Raw genomic sequence first — 18056 nt, 5'->3', positions numbered from 1 at the left:
AAAAATGCAAACTAATGTTTATTTCAGTTTTTATCTAGATCGAGACAATCTGATTGTAAATAAAATATTAATTTTGTTGCGTTGCATAGGTATAACTATATAAGTTATAACTTAAAAGTCATCATATTTTAACGGTTGTTAATTTTAATAATACTACCTACCTACTATAAATCAGTATTTAATAAATAGAACAAATTATCAACAGAATAAATAATAATTTTAACTGTAACATGAAAAATAACAGCTCAACCCCAGTCAAATATTGTGAAATATTTTTTCGGTACATAATACCTATAATAAACAATTAATATTAAATTTTGTGAATGTATGCGATTACTGATTACCTAACTGAAACAATAACTTGTGGGTACCTATATTATATTAATTACTATACATTAAATTTGGTTTACTTAGTAGCAAGCTGTCGTATGATTATGCCAGTTTTGCAATGTTTTTTGAGTTAACTGTAGTCCATACACGACTCACGAGACCATAGTAACGTTATATAATATAATATAATATAGTATATACTCTATAGGCTACCTGTTACCAAATTTAAGACAATTTATACTCAAGAGACGAGAGTCAAAATATCTATTACATATTTATAAGTATTTTATACACATTATACACATTTACTGATGTTAAAAGCTTTAAATATATTCACTATTTTACACAGAAATCGTGTTTTGCTTCAAGCAGGAAGCTTATAAAATATAAAAATAAAAAAACATTAAGAAAAAATATCACAAAGCAATGATTAGAATGTAGTAGACGTGAGTTGTGGCTCGGTAAGGGAGTAATAGTATACATATCTGACATCAATATAATATCTATATTCATAAATTAGATAGTGTGTATATATTATATTATACGCATGTACCTACATACAAACCTTAACATAAATATACATAAATGAATGTTCGTATCACATTTAATTCACGTGTTTCTTGAATATATTAATATAACCCGCTGAATAATGTACATATCTGATTGCATCAGTGAAAATCTAATGAAAAAATAAATAAAATAATGCTAAATACGATGAATATTAAATAATCGGCAACCAGGGACCTACTCAAAATTAAGTTAATAATTGATCCAAGTACCTATACACAAAACCATGAGCCCATACATGATATACATTTTTAAATTTTTATTTTATAACGTAAAAATATGTAATAAACTGTTATAATAAGTTAAAACTGACAAGGTACCTAAACATTAAAAAATTACTAAACTTCAAACCAAAAACACGTCCCAAAACTAGAATGTTTTTATATGTTTAAAAGTAAAGAATTAGTATTATTTAATTATATGCAACAACTGTATGATTTTGTTGGCATGTTTTTTTTTTTTTATTAAGCGGTTAAAAACAAATATCTTAATCACTGCATTGTTTTAATTTAGTATTTTGATCAATTTAAATACCATGCACGCTGTGTTAAAAAGCATTATTTAAATTTACTTTTCGGCTATTTAAAATATAAATCCGAAAAATTTAACTTTGTGTTTGATTTCAAGCATTAACAAGAATAATTATTATCTGAACAGAGAAATATTACATTCCAAAAACAATGAAGTGTAGACAAAAATTGAAAAAAAAATACCTTTTTGAGGAAGTATGAGAATTCTTGATGCGTCCAATTTCTGGTTTATTGACACTGAAAAGGCATACGGGCCACACAGAGAGTTGTCCGGGCATATTAAATTTTCTACACATAAAATAAAGAATTAGTTTGAAAAAGTTAAGTGGTATCTACCTATTCAATTGTGTTTTCAAAATGTTGAGATTTTAGAATATGAATCACGAAAATAGAATTTATTATAAGATAGATTGGACACGTTAAACAGTTCTCACTACAACTCAGAAATTATGAAAACATAATGTAGTTTCGATATAAGAACTGGACATATTTAAAAACAAAATACTTATAAGTTTAGGTATGCCTACTTCAAAATTTTTTTCAAACACTGTTTGACCATGGTTTGGTTTGTATTTGATATTTTTTATAACGAATATTTATACATTTTTTGCATTTCCCAAATTAGTAACTCATTCCAAACGTATACCTATATTGAATAAAAAAAAAATTGAGTTAGTAAATTAATTTATTTTGACTCAATTTAATGGAAACATTATTGTTTTTAAATTATTACTAATGTCTTGGGTCAGCTCTAGAGTCATTCATGTTCATGATTGAGTAGTAATATAATATGCCAATTCAAGGTCTCACATACAAGTTCAAATTACTCGTTATCGTCAAGAAATTATTCTTGTGTGATCATCAGTACGTATTTTAATGAATTTTATAATACATTTTTCAACTCTTATATAAGTTATAATTGAAATGTTATAAGTTATAAGTTAGGTATAACAATACTGCGGTTGTCTGCTGTAGCGGTACAACATCAATTGGCAATTGATTTATCAACTGTACATAAATAAATGTTTCAAAGATAAATATTTTTGAACTGTTACATTGATAAACATATTTATTTTAAATATTAACTATTGTAAGAAATCAAATTAAAAATGGTCAGGTTAACAGTAACTTCATTAATGATGAAACAGTTCATCTATATAGGTATACCTAACCTAAGAATAATTTGATAAACATTTTTTTTTTAATATTTCGATATTCAATTAAACAATAAGCCAATTTTATTAACCCATAATAACTACAGTCTATTATAACTATAATTGTGTATTATAGTAAGTGTCTAAAACTCATACTTGTTATTAATTATTCTCAAAGTTTGAAAAAAAAAACGTTTCAATTAATTATAAAAGTTATTAACTGGAAATAAATTATCTGGTATTTTAAAGTGTTAATTTCCAATATGCCGATTAAAAATTGGTATTCATGTAATAGTATGCTACCTACTAAAAAACTGAATGCACGTATAATGTTATACAAGTAACCTGTCATACGTACTCTTATAAATGTTATATTTTTGTTTCATATTATTAGGGGAAAGTACCTACCTGTGACTTGAGTTCTTAAGATAAACAACATATTATAACAGTGATACAATACTATAATAGCTAAATAGGCTATTTAGCTATTATAGTATTATAGTATTATCACGATAATAGCCATCGTGATAGCTGGTAAATATCCACCAAGACCCACAATAACTTGCTTTTATATATTATATTATGTTAGTCTGTGTTGAGTACTTCCACCTCGCTGTGTTAAGTAACCGATTTGTTAAACCGCCAACTAAAATAGGAGTGATGGCGGCTCATTAATACACAACACGACAATTAATTTAAAGTTTTTTAAGATGACGTAAAAAAAAAACATCACAATATATAACGTATTAAAATACTTCATGATCGTCAGCAATATATTAAGTGAATTTTAGTGTAATAAATTGTTATTAATCAATAATCAGTAGGTAAAATACGGTAAACACCCATTAAGTTTTTTGGTGGTAGCATACTACACCAACGAAGTAGTGGTATAGCATTCTATAAGAGTACCTGGAAATTACCAACAACTATCTGTAGAACAGTTTTTAAGAAATCTTAGAAATAAACATAGTTCAACAAAGCTCAGAGTTGTTTAAAATGTGATGGTTTTTCATTGGTTTGGAATCAACAAAACTATACGCTCTGCTATCTTTTTCCAAAATCAACAAAGCGTGAAGGATAGCAGACACCTGATCATAGGTGATGTATCATACCGATGCATTAGTTTTAGTTGTAAATAAAAAGAAAAATTTATATTTAATCACAATTACTATTAATCCATACATTTTTGTTTCATTTCACCTTGCAACTATAATAATCTTAACAAATATTTCAATCCGAACTATAAAGTAAGTGAAGAAGATCGGGAACTTCAATAATTACTCGGTAGAGACTATTGGAATTCATAAAATAAGTCAAATCGTAAAAATCTTAAGGTTGAACTAGTAAAATAAAACCATAATTTAAATTACCAATTATATTTTATGTAGATAGATTTACTATAAAAATCCAATTTTATGATTCCTAAACATGCTTATAATGTAAACATCCATAAATATTATGAGTTACCGAGAACATAAGTCCTATAAGCCCCCATGATAAACATGTGCGATTAAAAATAAATCTGTGAAAAGTTTTTACACATTACATACCTATAAGTACGTAGTATTATTTTACGATGTTTGTTATACAATTCCATGGTACCTATCGTCTACAGAACAATACATTATTAAGCAAAATATGTTAATCAAACTATTTCAATTACAGTAGGTACAATTCATTATGCTGTACCAAAAGTTTTTATCATACAAAACATAATATACCTACGTAACAATGTACAAAACTATAATAAATAAATTAAACGTGTGGTGATCTTGAACCTTGGAGATTTTATTTAATATTTTATAATATAATCTAACCACGATAACCAAGTTAGCGCATCATGTAATACAAATTGCAAGAAAATCTAGCTAGAATTAAATATGTGTATTATACATATTAACTACACATTGTACTAATAAAATAAACTAAATAAAATAAATGCAATTTTTAAGAGTTTGAATACATACCAATATAATACACTTCCTTGCGTCTATTTTAAAAAAAAAATATTACGAATGTATTAAATTTATCATAAAAACAAAAATATTCATAAGGTTTATACATTTTGCATTTAAGTATTACCTACCTACCTAATTAAATGAAATATTTTAATTTTAATTGTAACTAATCTAGATACTAGATGGTTATACTCTATTAAGTAAATAACATATTATACATTATATGCATTTCTTCATTATATATATGAAAAAAGCAAAATTATTTTTTAACTGTCATATAGTTGGTTTAAATAATATGGTATTTTAAATAGTAAATCATAATGAATATACTATTAAATGATTTTATGCAATTTTGTAATTAAAATTGATTAATATGTTTTCAGGTAGTTCGTAAGATGATTTAAATTAATCATATTTCAAATGAAAACTATTAATAATTCTAAATTAATTTCGAAATAATAACTTTATAGCTCAATTATTTATGCTCTCATACATGTATTTATGCTGTACAAAGTGAAACCAAGTTATGGTCAAATACATCTTCAGAGGAAATATCTATTTAACTTTATATCATGATACGGGTTATGGGGTACAACATATTATTAATAATTATAATAAGTATGTATATAACAACACGCATAAAGGTATAGCGACAGAAAAAATTGAGAAGGTACTATTTAAATTTTAAACTTTAAATATATATAAGTCTTACCATTTGACAGTTAAGAATGTTCAGATTATATCTATGAAATATCATGTGGTTACTTTGACAAATGAACCATATCCTAAATGAATAACAATTGAAGCAGAGGTGCAAAAAAGACAAACGAAATCTAATGTAATTAATAATTAAATATAATACGGTTTTACTTATAGACTTTCGAAAAAAAACGATTCGTCTATTATTCAAATATGTTTGTACATTTAATGAAATTATAAAACGGTTTAGAAGCGAAATTTTTCGAAGGATAATAAAAAATATGTAAAATTAAATTATAGCTCATTTAAAATCTATGAGTGTTGTCATTTCATTAATTTTGTCGTGATATATTTGCACATTATACGATAAGTTTGCCACAATAACATTTTATGATTGTGAGTGAAATATTAATCATAAAAATAATCAACTATTTATAATCCGGAAGACTATGACAACAATCGATATGGTGTACGTTAAATTAGTATTCCAGGTGCCTAATGCTATATTTAAGGTATGACAAGGCTAAAGTATTTCAAAAATGACATCGTCATTATTATTTACTTCCATCATCAAAATATAAAATAATTAAATTATTTTACCTATATATATATAGTTTGCGGATACTGGTCTGGATACAACAAAAAGTTATAAAAATTGTTTTGTACAACTAATAATACACATAATAGTATAATACCATATTATAAAGAGTTAAAATGCAGAAAAACCATGTAAAAATAAATATTTTGTACCTACTGAACTATACTTTGCATTACTTAGGATAAAACCTAAAAAACGTGTATTAATCAAAAATGTATTGAAAAGTATAATAATTAATCTAGCTAGAATGTAATAGGTGTAACAAGTCCGTTATCAAACGGAATCACTATAATATGTAATAGGTACCTATAAAGGTATACGTTTTTTATTGCATATTTTCTATGTATAAACAAGTGGTGTTCGTCGTGTGCGTGTTGGGTTGGTTACTGACAAAAAATTCATTAATCGCCGAACGAAAACATGCGTAAATATAAAGGTACACTCGGGTAGGAGATTTCATCATTAATTCTCGATTGAAGTCGAATGACCTAACCTATTGATCCCATTTACACTCTGAACTTACTAAATTTTTATCTACTACTCATAGTAATATAGTATATTCGTGAGTTCATAAAAATATTATAGCCAAGGATACATATTTACCAACTATAGTAGATAGCAGAGAGCTATTCAGTATTCTATATCGAATCCTTTATTATAAGGATACTATACAACTTACTGTACCTATTTATTATTTAAAGTCGGTGTTTACATTTAGATTAACAACAATTTGTTGTACCTACCTAATAACTATGGAGAAAATACATAATATAAGATCTTAACAAATAATAAATTTCCTACAGGTATTCTTGGGATATTATTATTTATTGATCCGGTACACGATCTGATAAGATATATAATACAGTCATTGATCAAAATACATAGTCTTAATTGACTCATGGTTATTTAATTTATAATCATTTTTACATGATAATATTCTAATTAATAATAAAATGAATAGAATAGTAAGTTGCAACCATTAATACCTGACAACATGGTGTAAAGTATTGGGCGAGTACCTACTATAAATAAGTAGTAAGACACGTAATAAATGATCAGTTTTATTTTGTTTACATGAAACGTATCTATCAATAACAAAATTGTTACAAAATGATCTATTGCAACCTATATAATATAAATATAATATGGTAATATATGAATCACAATAAAAAAATTACTGTTTAACCGAAATTGTATTATTTTAAAATAATCTAATGTACGTTTTTTTTTAGTAATAATGGTTTAATATTAGTTATTACCTACATATTATATTATCGAAAATATTGTGTATACTTTTTATTTCATTGTATTATTTAAGTGGAGAACGTGATTATAGTTCCTTTTTTCTTTTTTAGATAACGTTAGTTTTTAATAAAAGGTATTGGAGCAAATATTTTTGTTGCGAAATTAAGTTAAATTGATTTGTTACTAGTTTATAACAATAGAGACGGTTACAAATTACAGACGCTTAAGTAATGCGATACGTATTGATCGTAAACATTTTCTCATTCTATTAATTTGAATAGACTATGCACAAGTACAATCCGGCATATCCACACAAGACACAACTACACAATTATGGTAAATTTGAACATTATATTTTCATTAAATAACTCTGTGGTGGTTTTAAGAAAAGTAAACACCACTTTGTTTGATGATTTACAATATTTTCACGATTATTCGTATAATAATATCATCGTGATTAAATTCTATGGTTTTTTTACAAGACGAGTTTTTCGATAAAATCCTTATTGTATAACGGATATACATTAGTTACGACAATGCATGTATTTTCCGCGTAAAGAGGTAGGTACCTAAGTACTTACAAGGCTACAATAGGAATACGACCGGAAATAAAAAGTTACATACCTACGGCCATAATATCAAATAAATCGTTAACTTTGATAACTACGACATTTGTCCACGCATGTATATACACGTTTTGCATAAATGTATTCACCCCGAGCGACACGATTTATAACCACATAATTCAGCAAATAATATAATAAATACGCCCAAGTGCACTCGCCGTGAATTTTTTTTCCGCGAAAAGCTACTAACTGCGAATCAGACTAAACCAGAGTAAACCTATATAATAATATTATACATTCATTGTAGGTACATTTAAAAGTTATATATTACACTACTCGTGGACTGAATAAATACTGATCGCAAACGATTACAACGTCATAACATAATATTATGTAAGTTCAAGATCGTACGAGTGTACGACCGGGGCTCCGCTTTGATTTCCTACCGGTTTGAAAAATAAAAACAATCATAAATTTGCTGTTAACAGTGGATATTATAGGTGTATATAATATATATTTTATAGTACCCATCTACCTATTAAGTCGGGCAAACGTCGTAAAATTTAATCGGGCATGGAAAAATTAAAACAAAAAAACGCAAAAACTCGTTTTCCGACATACCATCGCACGAGCCGCGACCGTCGTCTCCTGCCACCCGTCGTCGTAATCAATTTCGGGCTTTCGTATAGAGGTAAAGCATGCACAGGACCTACCTATTGTTTACGACCACGTTTACGTCAATCATTTTTTGTATTTTTTTACTTTTTGGCTTAGTGCTTACCATATATGACGTGACGGGGGATGCCTATTGACAACGTTAGTCGCCGGTTCGGTGCCGAATGTTCTCCTGTTCAGTCTATTCCGCTGCGACTCGTCCGATTTTTCCGATAGGTATAGTTTTATACTAAGCGATCGTCCCCACGTTGGTCGCGGCTGTCGATTTCCGAAGTATTAGTGTTTAGATATCGTTGCTAGGTAGGCGGTTTGCTCGCTCTGAACCGCGGTATATGCCGACCGGCGCCGAAGATTTATGCTTCAAAACCGCGGGTGACGATGACGTCTGCCGGTGATCGCGGTGTGATGATAATAATATTATTATGATATTGATAATATAAAGATAACTGCGTTTTTCCACTACTATACGGGGGAAAAACAGTTACCTGCTCAAATCACCTTATATGAGTGCGCGTGACTTTGATATCGTCGACGACAATCGAATACGACGCTATTACAGACGATCTCGTGTAATTATAATATTATAACAACAATAATAATTCTAATAATAATAGTAATAATAATATTATATATATTATATAGGTACACTCACTATCGCGCGCGCGCACATGCACAGACAGCCAGTCGCCCGAACGCGTTGCGTACCTGTGGACTACTGCAGCAGCTGCACGCGACGCGCCGCCGACGAAAATAATAATAATAATAATGAAACAAAATAAAAAGTCCGCCGAAGCCCTTCTTCTCACCGCCGACGTGCTGCGCGTTGGTACGGACGAGTGGCGTACATTATGAACACGTACAACACTTATTATTTTGTATTATTGTAAACACACGTACGTTATTACTTATTATTGTTGTTATTATTATTGTCTATAATAATTAATTAGGCCCGAGAAAAGTCACCAGCTGTGCGCGTGCGTGCGCCGCGGGACGTTGCTCCCCGCGCAGCTGTCGCACAACCATATTTTTGCACGAATTTTGTTTTTAAATTTTTTTTGTATCCTCTTCGCCCGTTGTTCCGACGTCAAAAATTAACATTATCGGTAGGTATAATATTGAACGTTTCTGTTGTGCCTTTCAGAATTTTTGATAGGAAGGAGATATTAGGATATAGTATATTATAATATATAGGTAGTATAGGTATAGGTATACTATCTGGAAACAAAAGCAAAATGAATGTTTAAGCTTAGATAGAAATTTGGATTTTCTTTAATATATTATTATTAAGAGTTTATACAATTATAATGCGCCTGTAAATACATAATTCATTTTTATCAACAAGGTATCTATATTATATGTTTTGCATATCTATGCTAGAATTTTGTTATACTTATAATTTAAAAAACTGAGTTAATAACTATACATCTATATTGTTTCTTTCATTTCAATTTTTATTACCTACATATTTTTTTTTTAAATCTAAAAGCTTTTTTTATTCACCAACAATCAACATTGAGTTACGAGTTAATAATCAACCCGTATTAGGACTTATGATGTACTTACGGAAAATGTGATTTCATCGTAAGATTTTATTTTACTTACAATTTCGTTCGTTTTGGTTTAAAGGAATGACGAATGAGAACACTATACCTACCTCTAATCGTTGTTTGTTGGCTTGTAGATAGTCCACATAGTAAACCGCGTAAGTCGTTGTGACAACTTTAATTGGTATCATACTATATTATGATTGTTTATTATACCAGCATAAACAAAGCTAACAAGAACTAACAAGGATTTAGAATTTAGGGGCTGAAGAGTTCAGACTCACTAACCTATGATGATTTTTTTTTTTTTTTGGGGGGGGGGGAAATTATAAAACGCATATTTTTGTATACATGTTAAGTTGTTTTTTTTTCTGATACATCATACATATTAATATATTATAATATACTAATTCTCATAACTAATTATATAATAATAACTATAACTAAATATAACTATTTTAAATGTTTTACCAAATATAAATGGTAGGTACTCAGGGCCTATCCTAGAGTTTATTTTTAGAGGGGTTTAGAGTGAATATTGCAGACTTTCAAGGATAAATCTGCCGACTGTATACTAAATATTATAATAATTCAGGGCTTTGCACCCGAACGCAACCAGAAACCCGAAACCCCAGATAAATCGTTGACTCCAAAAACCGCACACTTTTAATAAAATACAGGATAGAACCGCACACTTTTGGTAGGTTGAAACCGCACACATTTAATAAGTTAAAACCGCACAATTTTAAAAAATTGTCGTAACCAAAAACCGCACAGTTATGATTTTGACCCCAAAAAGGTCGATAAACAAAAAACGCATATGTATATGTATAATTAATTATTTGTTCTCATTATTCTCACAGTTCATCAAAAAAAATGTATACATTTAAACATTTTAAATATCAATTTTAAAAAAATGTCAACTTAAAAATGTATATATTCAATAATTTTAAATTAAACAATTTAAAAAAAATGTAAAACGAAAAATGTATATAGGTATATTCAAAAATTTTAAATATTAATTTAAAAAATAATTAAAACTTTCAAAGTTTGATTGGCTGAAACCGACTGCCGACGTTTTTTAAAAACTTTATACGATGTCCGTCACGTAAAAATTCTTCCCAAAATTGAAACAATAGTACATATAGTACATATCATATAATCTTATCTTTTCACTATTTTCACTAAAAATAGTGTGTGGTTTTAACCCACTATAAATGTACGGTAATTTATTATACAATGACCGATAAGCTGTGCGGTTATTGACTATCGACCTTTTTAGGGCTAAAATCAAAAGTGTGCGGTTTTAGGATGCAACCAAATAAATAGTATAACCCAAAACCCGTATATACAAAACCGATTAAAAAAAATAATACCCAAAAAAACACCCGAAATAACCCAAAACCTGAATTTCCATTTGGGTTTATTGCTTTACGGTAACTTTTAATACGCTTGGTGCATTTTATTCATTTTTGTACTTTTTTTGTACATATATTATTTGCATTTTTCTTGTTGAAATATAAACTTTATAGTTTATTGTAACACATTCAGTTTCTATTGTATAGCTTGTCGATTATCGACGTTCATTTTCTTTATCGTTTGTTGTCGCAATCTGCCTACAGTTAATCAGAACAAAATTGCCAAAAGTCTATCAACTTATTTAAAACTGTAAAAACTTTTTTTTGAAGGCTCCTTCGAGACTAAACATTTTTACAGAGTTAATTATAACGTAAATTTTGTAAAACGTAAATTTTTAAAAATGTTAAGTCATTATAAAGTTATTTTTAGTATTTTTGTCGTCATTTCTTAAGTCATTTTTTTATGTTTATAAGTCATTTTTAAAATTTTTTTGTGTAAAATTTTTTTATAGATTTTTAGGTTATGAATTTCAAGCCCTAGTTATCACTATGACCTTTTTCTGCCAAAGGTTATGTAAATTATTTGAGATATTTTTTTTAGAACCCATGAGGATAAATCCCTCAAATAGTAATTATTACGATGTACGCGCCTCACCTTCTATCTCAGGTTATGCGACAGATATTGGTCATATTAAAATATTAAATGCATATAAAATTAAACAAGTAGTGGGTATAAACAGTATAAATGTAAAATATTAATAATTAGAAACATCACAAGTTTCTCGTCCAGTTAATAAATTTAATTATAGAAACTAAAATTACTTTTTAGGCAGAAAACGGTCATGGTGATAACGGGTGAGGGTCATTTTTGCGGAAAACGGTTACGCCCCAACTAATATTCAACTATCGTATTTAGAATATAATTCAACCACGTATTAACATAATAAATATAACATATACATTAATACATTATACTAAAAACTTATCGATATGCCTATTGCCTATATTATGATATACAAATAGCAAATACATGCATGTACGTAATCAAAACAACTCAATTATTTTAATCATTAAACCTACGTATAATAGTACTACTGAAGTGCCTATAGTAGTTATTCTTACTATATTTTATTGAACTATATAATATTTTAGTAATTTATTTTTCTGTGATACAGTCCAGCTATAAGTTATAACCATTCGTGGTATCGGGTACTATCAACTGTGTATTTGAGTGCATGTTTTTAATCCTTTCTATACTGCTATTATCACCATACCGGTTTATAAACATTTTAAGCGACTCTCATTAAATACAGATGTCTTCAAAAAACTGTGGAAATTGAATTACATAGAAATCCAGAGATCGTGCTTCTGTTTGTAATTACCATCTCACTTCAAATTGCCTTCCAGCAGTGCTACATTTACTATTTCCACTGAGGTAAAACATATTTTGAAACCTCCCCTCTCTTACTTTTCTTGACACTCTATTTCATTTAGTAATATTTTTTTTTGGTATCTTTGTATTTTATATTCTGAGTATGGCCATGATTTATTACTTAGGTACGTATTTGTTTTATCATGTGTGTTTTTATATTATTATTTTTTTAGCCATCATACTCTGGAGCAGAAATATACTGTAATCATTAACCTTGGAGATGGTTTATGGTAGTCAATTTTATATAGTTAATATATTTTTTTAAGGGGGTCAAAATTGATTTGTTCTTTTTGATGTTCCACCAAATTTTATAAACATAATTTAGGTAGGTACTACAAATTGTACAGTTTTGAAAAAACTCGTTAAAATTACGACGATTTGCAAATTATTTTGTTATTTAATATTCATAAAACTCGTAATTTATTGGAAGACCCAAGGCCTTAATATTTAATAAATACCAGATTCCTCATACATTTTTTTCCCTAAAAATTTAAATGAATAAAGTCGTAGAGACATGAAACTATTCACCACTATGTATTTTGTTATTTACTTTACAGTTTACACAATGACATTTTCAAAAAGTTTGGTTTGGTTTTAAACTATTTATACGATGAAACTATTCATTTCGTTCTATGGTATAACTCTATTATTGATTGTACAGCTATATGTTAATAACGGATATTTTTACTATATTATATATGCAATAATATTACTGTAGGTAACTAATGTATTATATTGTACTTACGTTATATATATAAAAAAATGTATTTATTATTATATTATATAATATAATATTATATTTTATCATTATATTACTAATTACCTATAAATGTACGATAAAATATTTTTCAACTATGGCTGACACACTGTCTCCACTCAGAATTGTTTTTCGTATTCAAATTTAGCATGTCCACTTCAGTTACCTACACAGTCGACACCAATTAGGGATACGGCTAAGTGATATTTTTAAAGGACATATTAAAGGAAGCCTCTTTTTTAGATTCAGAACGGAGCGATAAATGTATTGATTTTACTAGAATACCTTTGTGGGCTTGTGTGTCTGAATACATGATGCATGTTATCAAGGCTGGGCAAGTTAATAATTTGTTTCAACTCAGTAAAGTTAAGTTATTAACAAAAAGTTAAAAGTTAAAAGTTAATTTAACTACAAGTTAACTCAGTTAAGTTAAAAGTTAATACCTACACACTTTTTGTTAACTTTTTATTAAGTTAAAAAAAAGTTAATTTGTTTATACAACGCTAGCGTACTTAATTTATTTCCAATCCAAACCCAATAAAAAAAATGCGAAATATACAAAAATATTAAAATTAAAATTGTTGTACTTATTCAATTTTGCCATTTGATAAAACAAATCTTAACTAAAGTAATCAACGAAAAAAAATTCAAATGCAAGAACAGTCTCGAACCCTACTAATTATTATTACTTTATTGAAAATTATATTAATATCGTAGTAATCTATTCAACTATTAGTAATACAGTAGGTTGAATTAATTTTTGACGACTACATTGAATTGTGTGTATAGTTATAAATATAATAATACACGTTAGATTGTTAGAACCTGATAATTACAACAAAATAACTAAAATCGAAATATTCTTCGTTTAAATATATAATTTGATTCAAATTTGAACTTTAAAAGCTTATATATTTTTTATTTCAGTGTATGAAAAGCTTATAACTCATAAATGAGTTATGATAAAACTTGTGTTAAATTGTCTAACTTAAGCTATAAAAATTTAACATTTTATAAACTTCTAACTATATAATAATTGTATTGATTTTAACGTATTTAGGTAGTCAACATTTTAATTTCAAATACTTTGCAAAAAAACTTTGCCTTTTTATCTTTAATATTTTGAATTGCTTTAATAACAACTTATATGAAGCGCTTCTTAAATTTTCAAGGTTTTTGACTGAGCAAAAGAATTCTTATCGACATTCACAGAAGAAAACCTATTAAAACTGAAAGTTTTAAATGCTTTAGAAATAGCACAAAAAGACCCAAAATATTTAATAAATATAGGTACTGAAATAATGATATAAACATTTGATGAAAATATCAAGTTTCTACAGATATTCAATTTTGTATTGAACCAAAACAAACTAAATAGATTTTGTTGATAACTGGGTTTTCGTAAAAATTGTCATTTTTCATCATTTTTATTGTTTTGTTTTTCCTGATTATTTTTAAATATGGTGAGAATTTTTCACTTCTGAGTAGTTTTGACACTTCGGTGTACCTACCAACTAGATCCAATTTGTTACCATGCAGAAACCACATTCTAAGTTGAAAATCAAAGCACTTTTATTGATCAAAAATCTGATGACTGACATAATATATCATTGTAATATCAACACATGAATTTAAAATATAAGAACGAATGAAATATTTAAAGTTGTGATATTTTCCGGAAATTTCGTCTATTATATTGATTGACAGCCGTCAACTACATGAATACCGCATCACATCGGTTCCCTAAATGCCAATTCTAAATGTAATCATTATAACAACAATGTATTCATTATACAACTAGAAGTCAGTAATTCTTCATATCGAAAAAAAAAATACAAACCAAAATCCAATAACACTTTTTATAAATTGAAAAAATTAAAATATCGAGCTATAGGGTTTGGCTTTAAATTACAAATTTCATTTTTTTGTTCAACAGCAAATGAACTTCACATACATTTTGAAATAGCAATTTAAATTAGTAGGTACAAATAACTTAATAAATTAAAAAGTTTTACCAATGACCAATGGCCAATGGGTAAATGCATCTACATCATATAGCCATATAGATAACTATACCTACTCAATATATACAGATGACAGATCCACGGCGGCATGGTGCTGCACCCACGGTATATGTTGGTGATATCGAATAAATAACGATACCCATTCCAATCATAAAAATATGTTAAGTATTACTTATAAGTTAGAAGTATAAATTGGTAATTACTTAAATTTTACATTTTAGTTCAGAAATTGTTTTAATATTTATAAATGAGTGGGTATGAGCTAATAACGTAGGTACCTACTTGTGGTTGCAGTATATAAAGATCGTATGGTAGAATTGGTATGAGCTAATAAAAATCAAACCGAGTAATAAATATAGTTGCGATTCCGACTGATTATACTGTTAAATATTTAACATGGTTGACAGGCCACTTACTGATGTCAGTGTTGCATTCCACATTGACATATAAAAAAGATTTAAATTGATGTATATTTTTTGTAAGCAATTTTAAATGGAAGTATATTGATTGCTCTCAATTATTACTCGTACGAATCGGTTTAAATGTACTACCAATACAAAAATACTTGATTTAATCGTAGGTTTTGATTTTATGTTACGCCTTAGACTAGACATTTCTTTCCCAATATCCAATTAATCGTGTAACGAATTATTGCACTAAATGTATTTTTAAATATGAGTTTGATTTATTCTTCTGTAAAAATAAGTCAAAACGTGTTGATCTAAATTACTATTAATTGTGTATTATACATTATGTAATATTTTCCCTGTGGGTGTTTGAATACGGAATAAAATAAACGAATAATAAATTATTATATAATATTTACCTAGATAATATTATAAACGTATATGTAATGGATACTAAAATGCGTAAAACGTAATTAATATATTAAGTAAAATATAAATAGTCAGCACTTAACTAAATGAATTTAAATTTAAAAGTTAAATTTTCAAGGGATTATGATTTACATCTAGTACACCTTGCGCTGTTCCACCTAATATGTAGTTACGCAATTAACCTCAAAATTATAATATTCCGTGTAAATACCTTAGTAATTCAAACACAATTAATAAAACATTATAATATTAGGTAATAGGTTATAATAGGTACCTATATAAATAAACATCGTATAATATAATATAATATGTGCCTAGTGCAGTTCTAGTAAATAAATTGTTCCATTTTAGAGAAAATTCCATTGTCTGATTAATAATATAATACATTACAAATGCAGCACACATTTAATTAATTTAATGCCCTTAGTTTTCAACCGTGCTTTAATGAAGGACAAGTGGATAAGATGATGATTATATCTCCCGGTACCAGCAAATTAAGAGCACAGCATACCCGTATAACATGGCCAATTTTACGTTCAGAATAATCCATTTAACTTTTTTATTTTTAATGTTAAAAGAAATTGATCTGTAATCAAATTTTGGTAGTTATGTTTTAGGGCTCCAATTGAAAATTTACAAAAAAATTATAATTTTAAAATGCTCGTCATACCTTGCGTAAAAATTTAAAAAACCATAAGTGGTGCACTATAGATTTAGTCATATACCTAGTTAAAACCTTTAAATATGATCATAGTAGATGAAATTATAAATTCATTCCAATATTCAAAATAGCAGAGTTAAATGGATTATTCCGAACGTAAAATTCGTTGCTATCCGTATTTGCTAGACGGAGACAACACGCATGCTGGTGTGAAGTCTTCCTAAGAAATGAATAAAGTTTATTTTACTGTTATACCAATAGGCAGTATTTATAAATAAATAATTATAGTAGGCATTTTATATGTCAAAGATTCAGGACAGGTTTTTACGCTCCGCCGATTCAATTGATTATACACATGGTATAGAGTGCGCCTTATACGTGATTATAAAATATGTAAATGATTAATAGCATATTATCATATTAAATGTATACACCAACACCATATATATATAATATACTCCCATACATTTGTTTAAAACAAATTATGTATATTATACAAAAATTATTTATTCGTTATATAATAATATGTGTAATTGGTTTTTACAATAATTGTCTTAATGCTAATAAACTCGATATATTAATACATAATATACGAAATGTGTGAAAAGTGTCGAAATTCAACATTTTAAGTTGTATACTATAATTTTAAGCAATACATTTTGTTTTCTAGTTATATTTGCATACTAATAACATACTAATATAATGATGCAAGTGATAATTTTTACGATCGTCAGCATTATAGCAATATTATTATAGATTTTATAATATTAACGCGTGTACACTTAACACTGAGCATATTAATATAAAAACTGGTTAGTATCATTAAACATTTTTGGCTGCTTTTTTTTCTGCGGACAACGACCGGATGAACATCAATTGCAGCCTCAGTTATATGTTTTCTTCGATATTTTATTCAACTTTTGCTTGAGAAGTCATGGCATACTGACATTATACATATCTGCAAAATCTATGGTAAATAGTATAGTACTTAAATATACTTACACGGTGTGCTACGTGTGCGAGCGATTTCTATAAATTCTGATCATGTTGTTCCGCCGCACTACGATGCGTCCGATGCATTGATATAGGTACCTAGATTCACTTCATATGACTTATACATTT

General features: G+C 27.7%; 1 protein-coding gene across 5 annotated transcripts in view; it reads right to left on the bottom strand.

Moving 5' to 3' along the window:
• The window catches only part of LOC132935916 (protein suppressor 2 of zeste), a 52134-nt gene extending 43086 nt beyond the window's left edge, over window positions 1-9048 (bottom strand). The window contains exons 1-4 of one of the 5 annotated variants that reach the window (XM_061002557.1): window positions 8429-9048; window positions 4549-4571; window positions 1955-2073; window positions 1611-1715 (exon numbers count right to left, since the gene is read on the bottom strand). In XM_061002557.1, the coding sequence (XP_060858540.1) occupies window positions 1611-1715; window positions 1955-1986 (137 nt within the window). In that variant the 5' untranslated portion in view covers window positions 1987-2073; window positions 4549-4571; window positions 8429-9048. The remainder of the gene's footprint in view (window positions 1-1610; window positions 1716-1954; window positions 2074-4548; window positions 4572-8428) is intronic. The other 4 variants (XM_061002556.1, XM_061002560.1, XM_061002558.1 and 1 more) reach the window with 4 other exon arrangements.
• Window positions 9049-18056: the final 9008 nt, after the last annotated feature.

This window comes from Metopolophium dirhodum, chromosome 1 (genome assembly GCF_019925205.1).
Source record: "Metopolophium dirhodum isolate CAU chromosome 1, ASM1992520v1, whole genome shotgun sequence".
NCBI classification, from domain to species: Eukaryota; Metazoa; Arthropoda; class Insecta; order Hemiptera; family Aphididae; genus Metopolophium; species Metopolophium dirhodum.
This window is presented reverse-complemented; position numbering and strand designations above follow the sequence as displayed.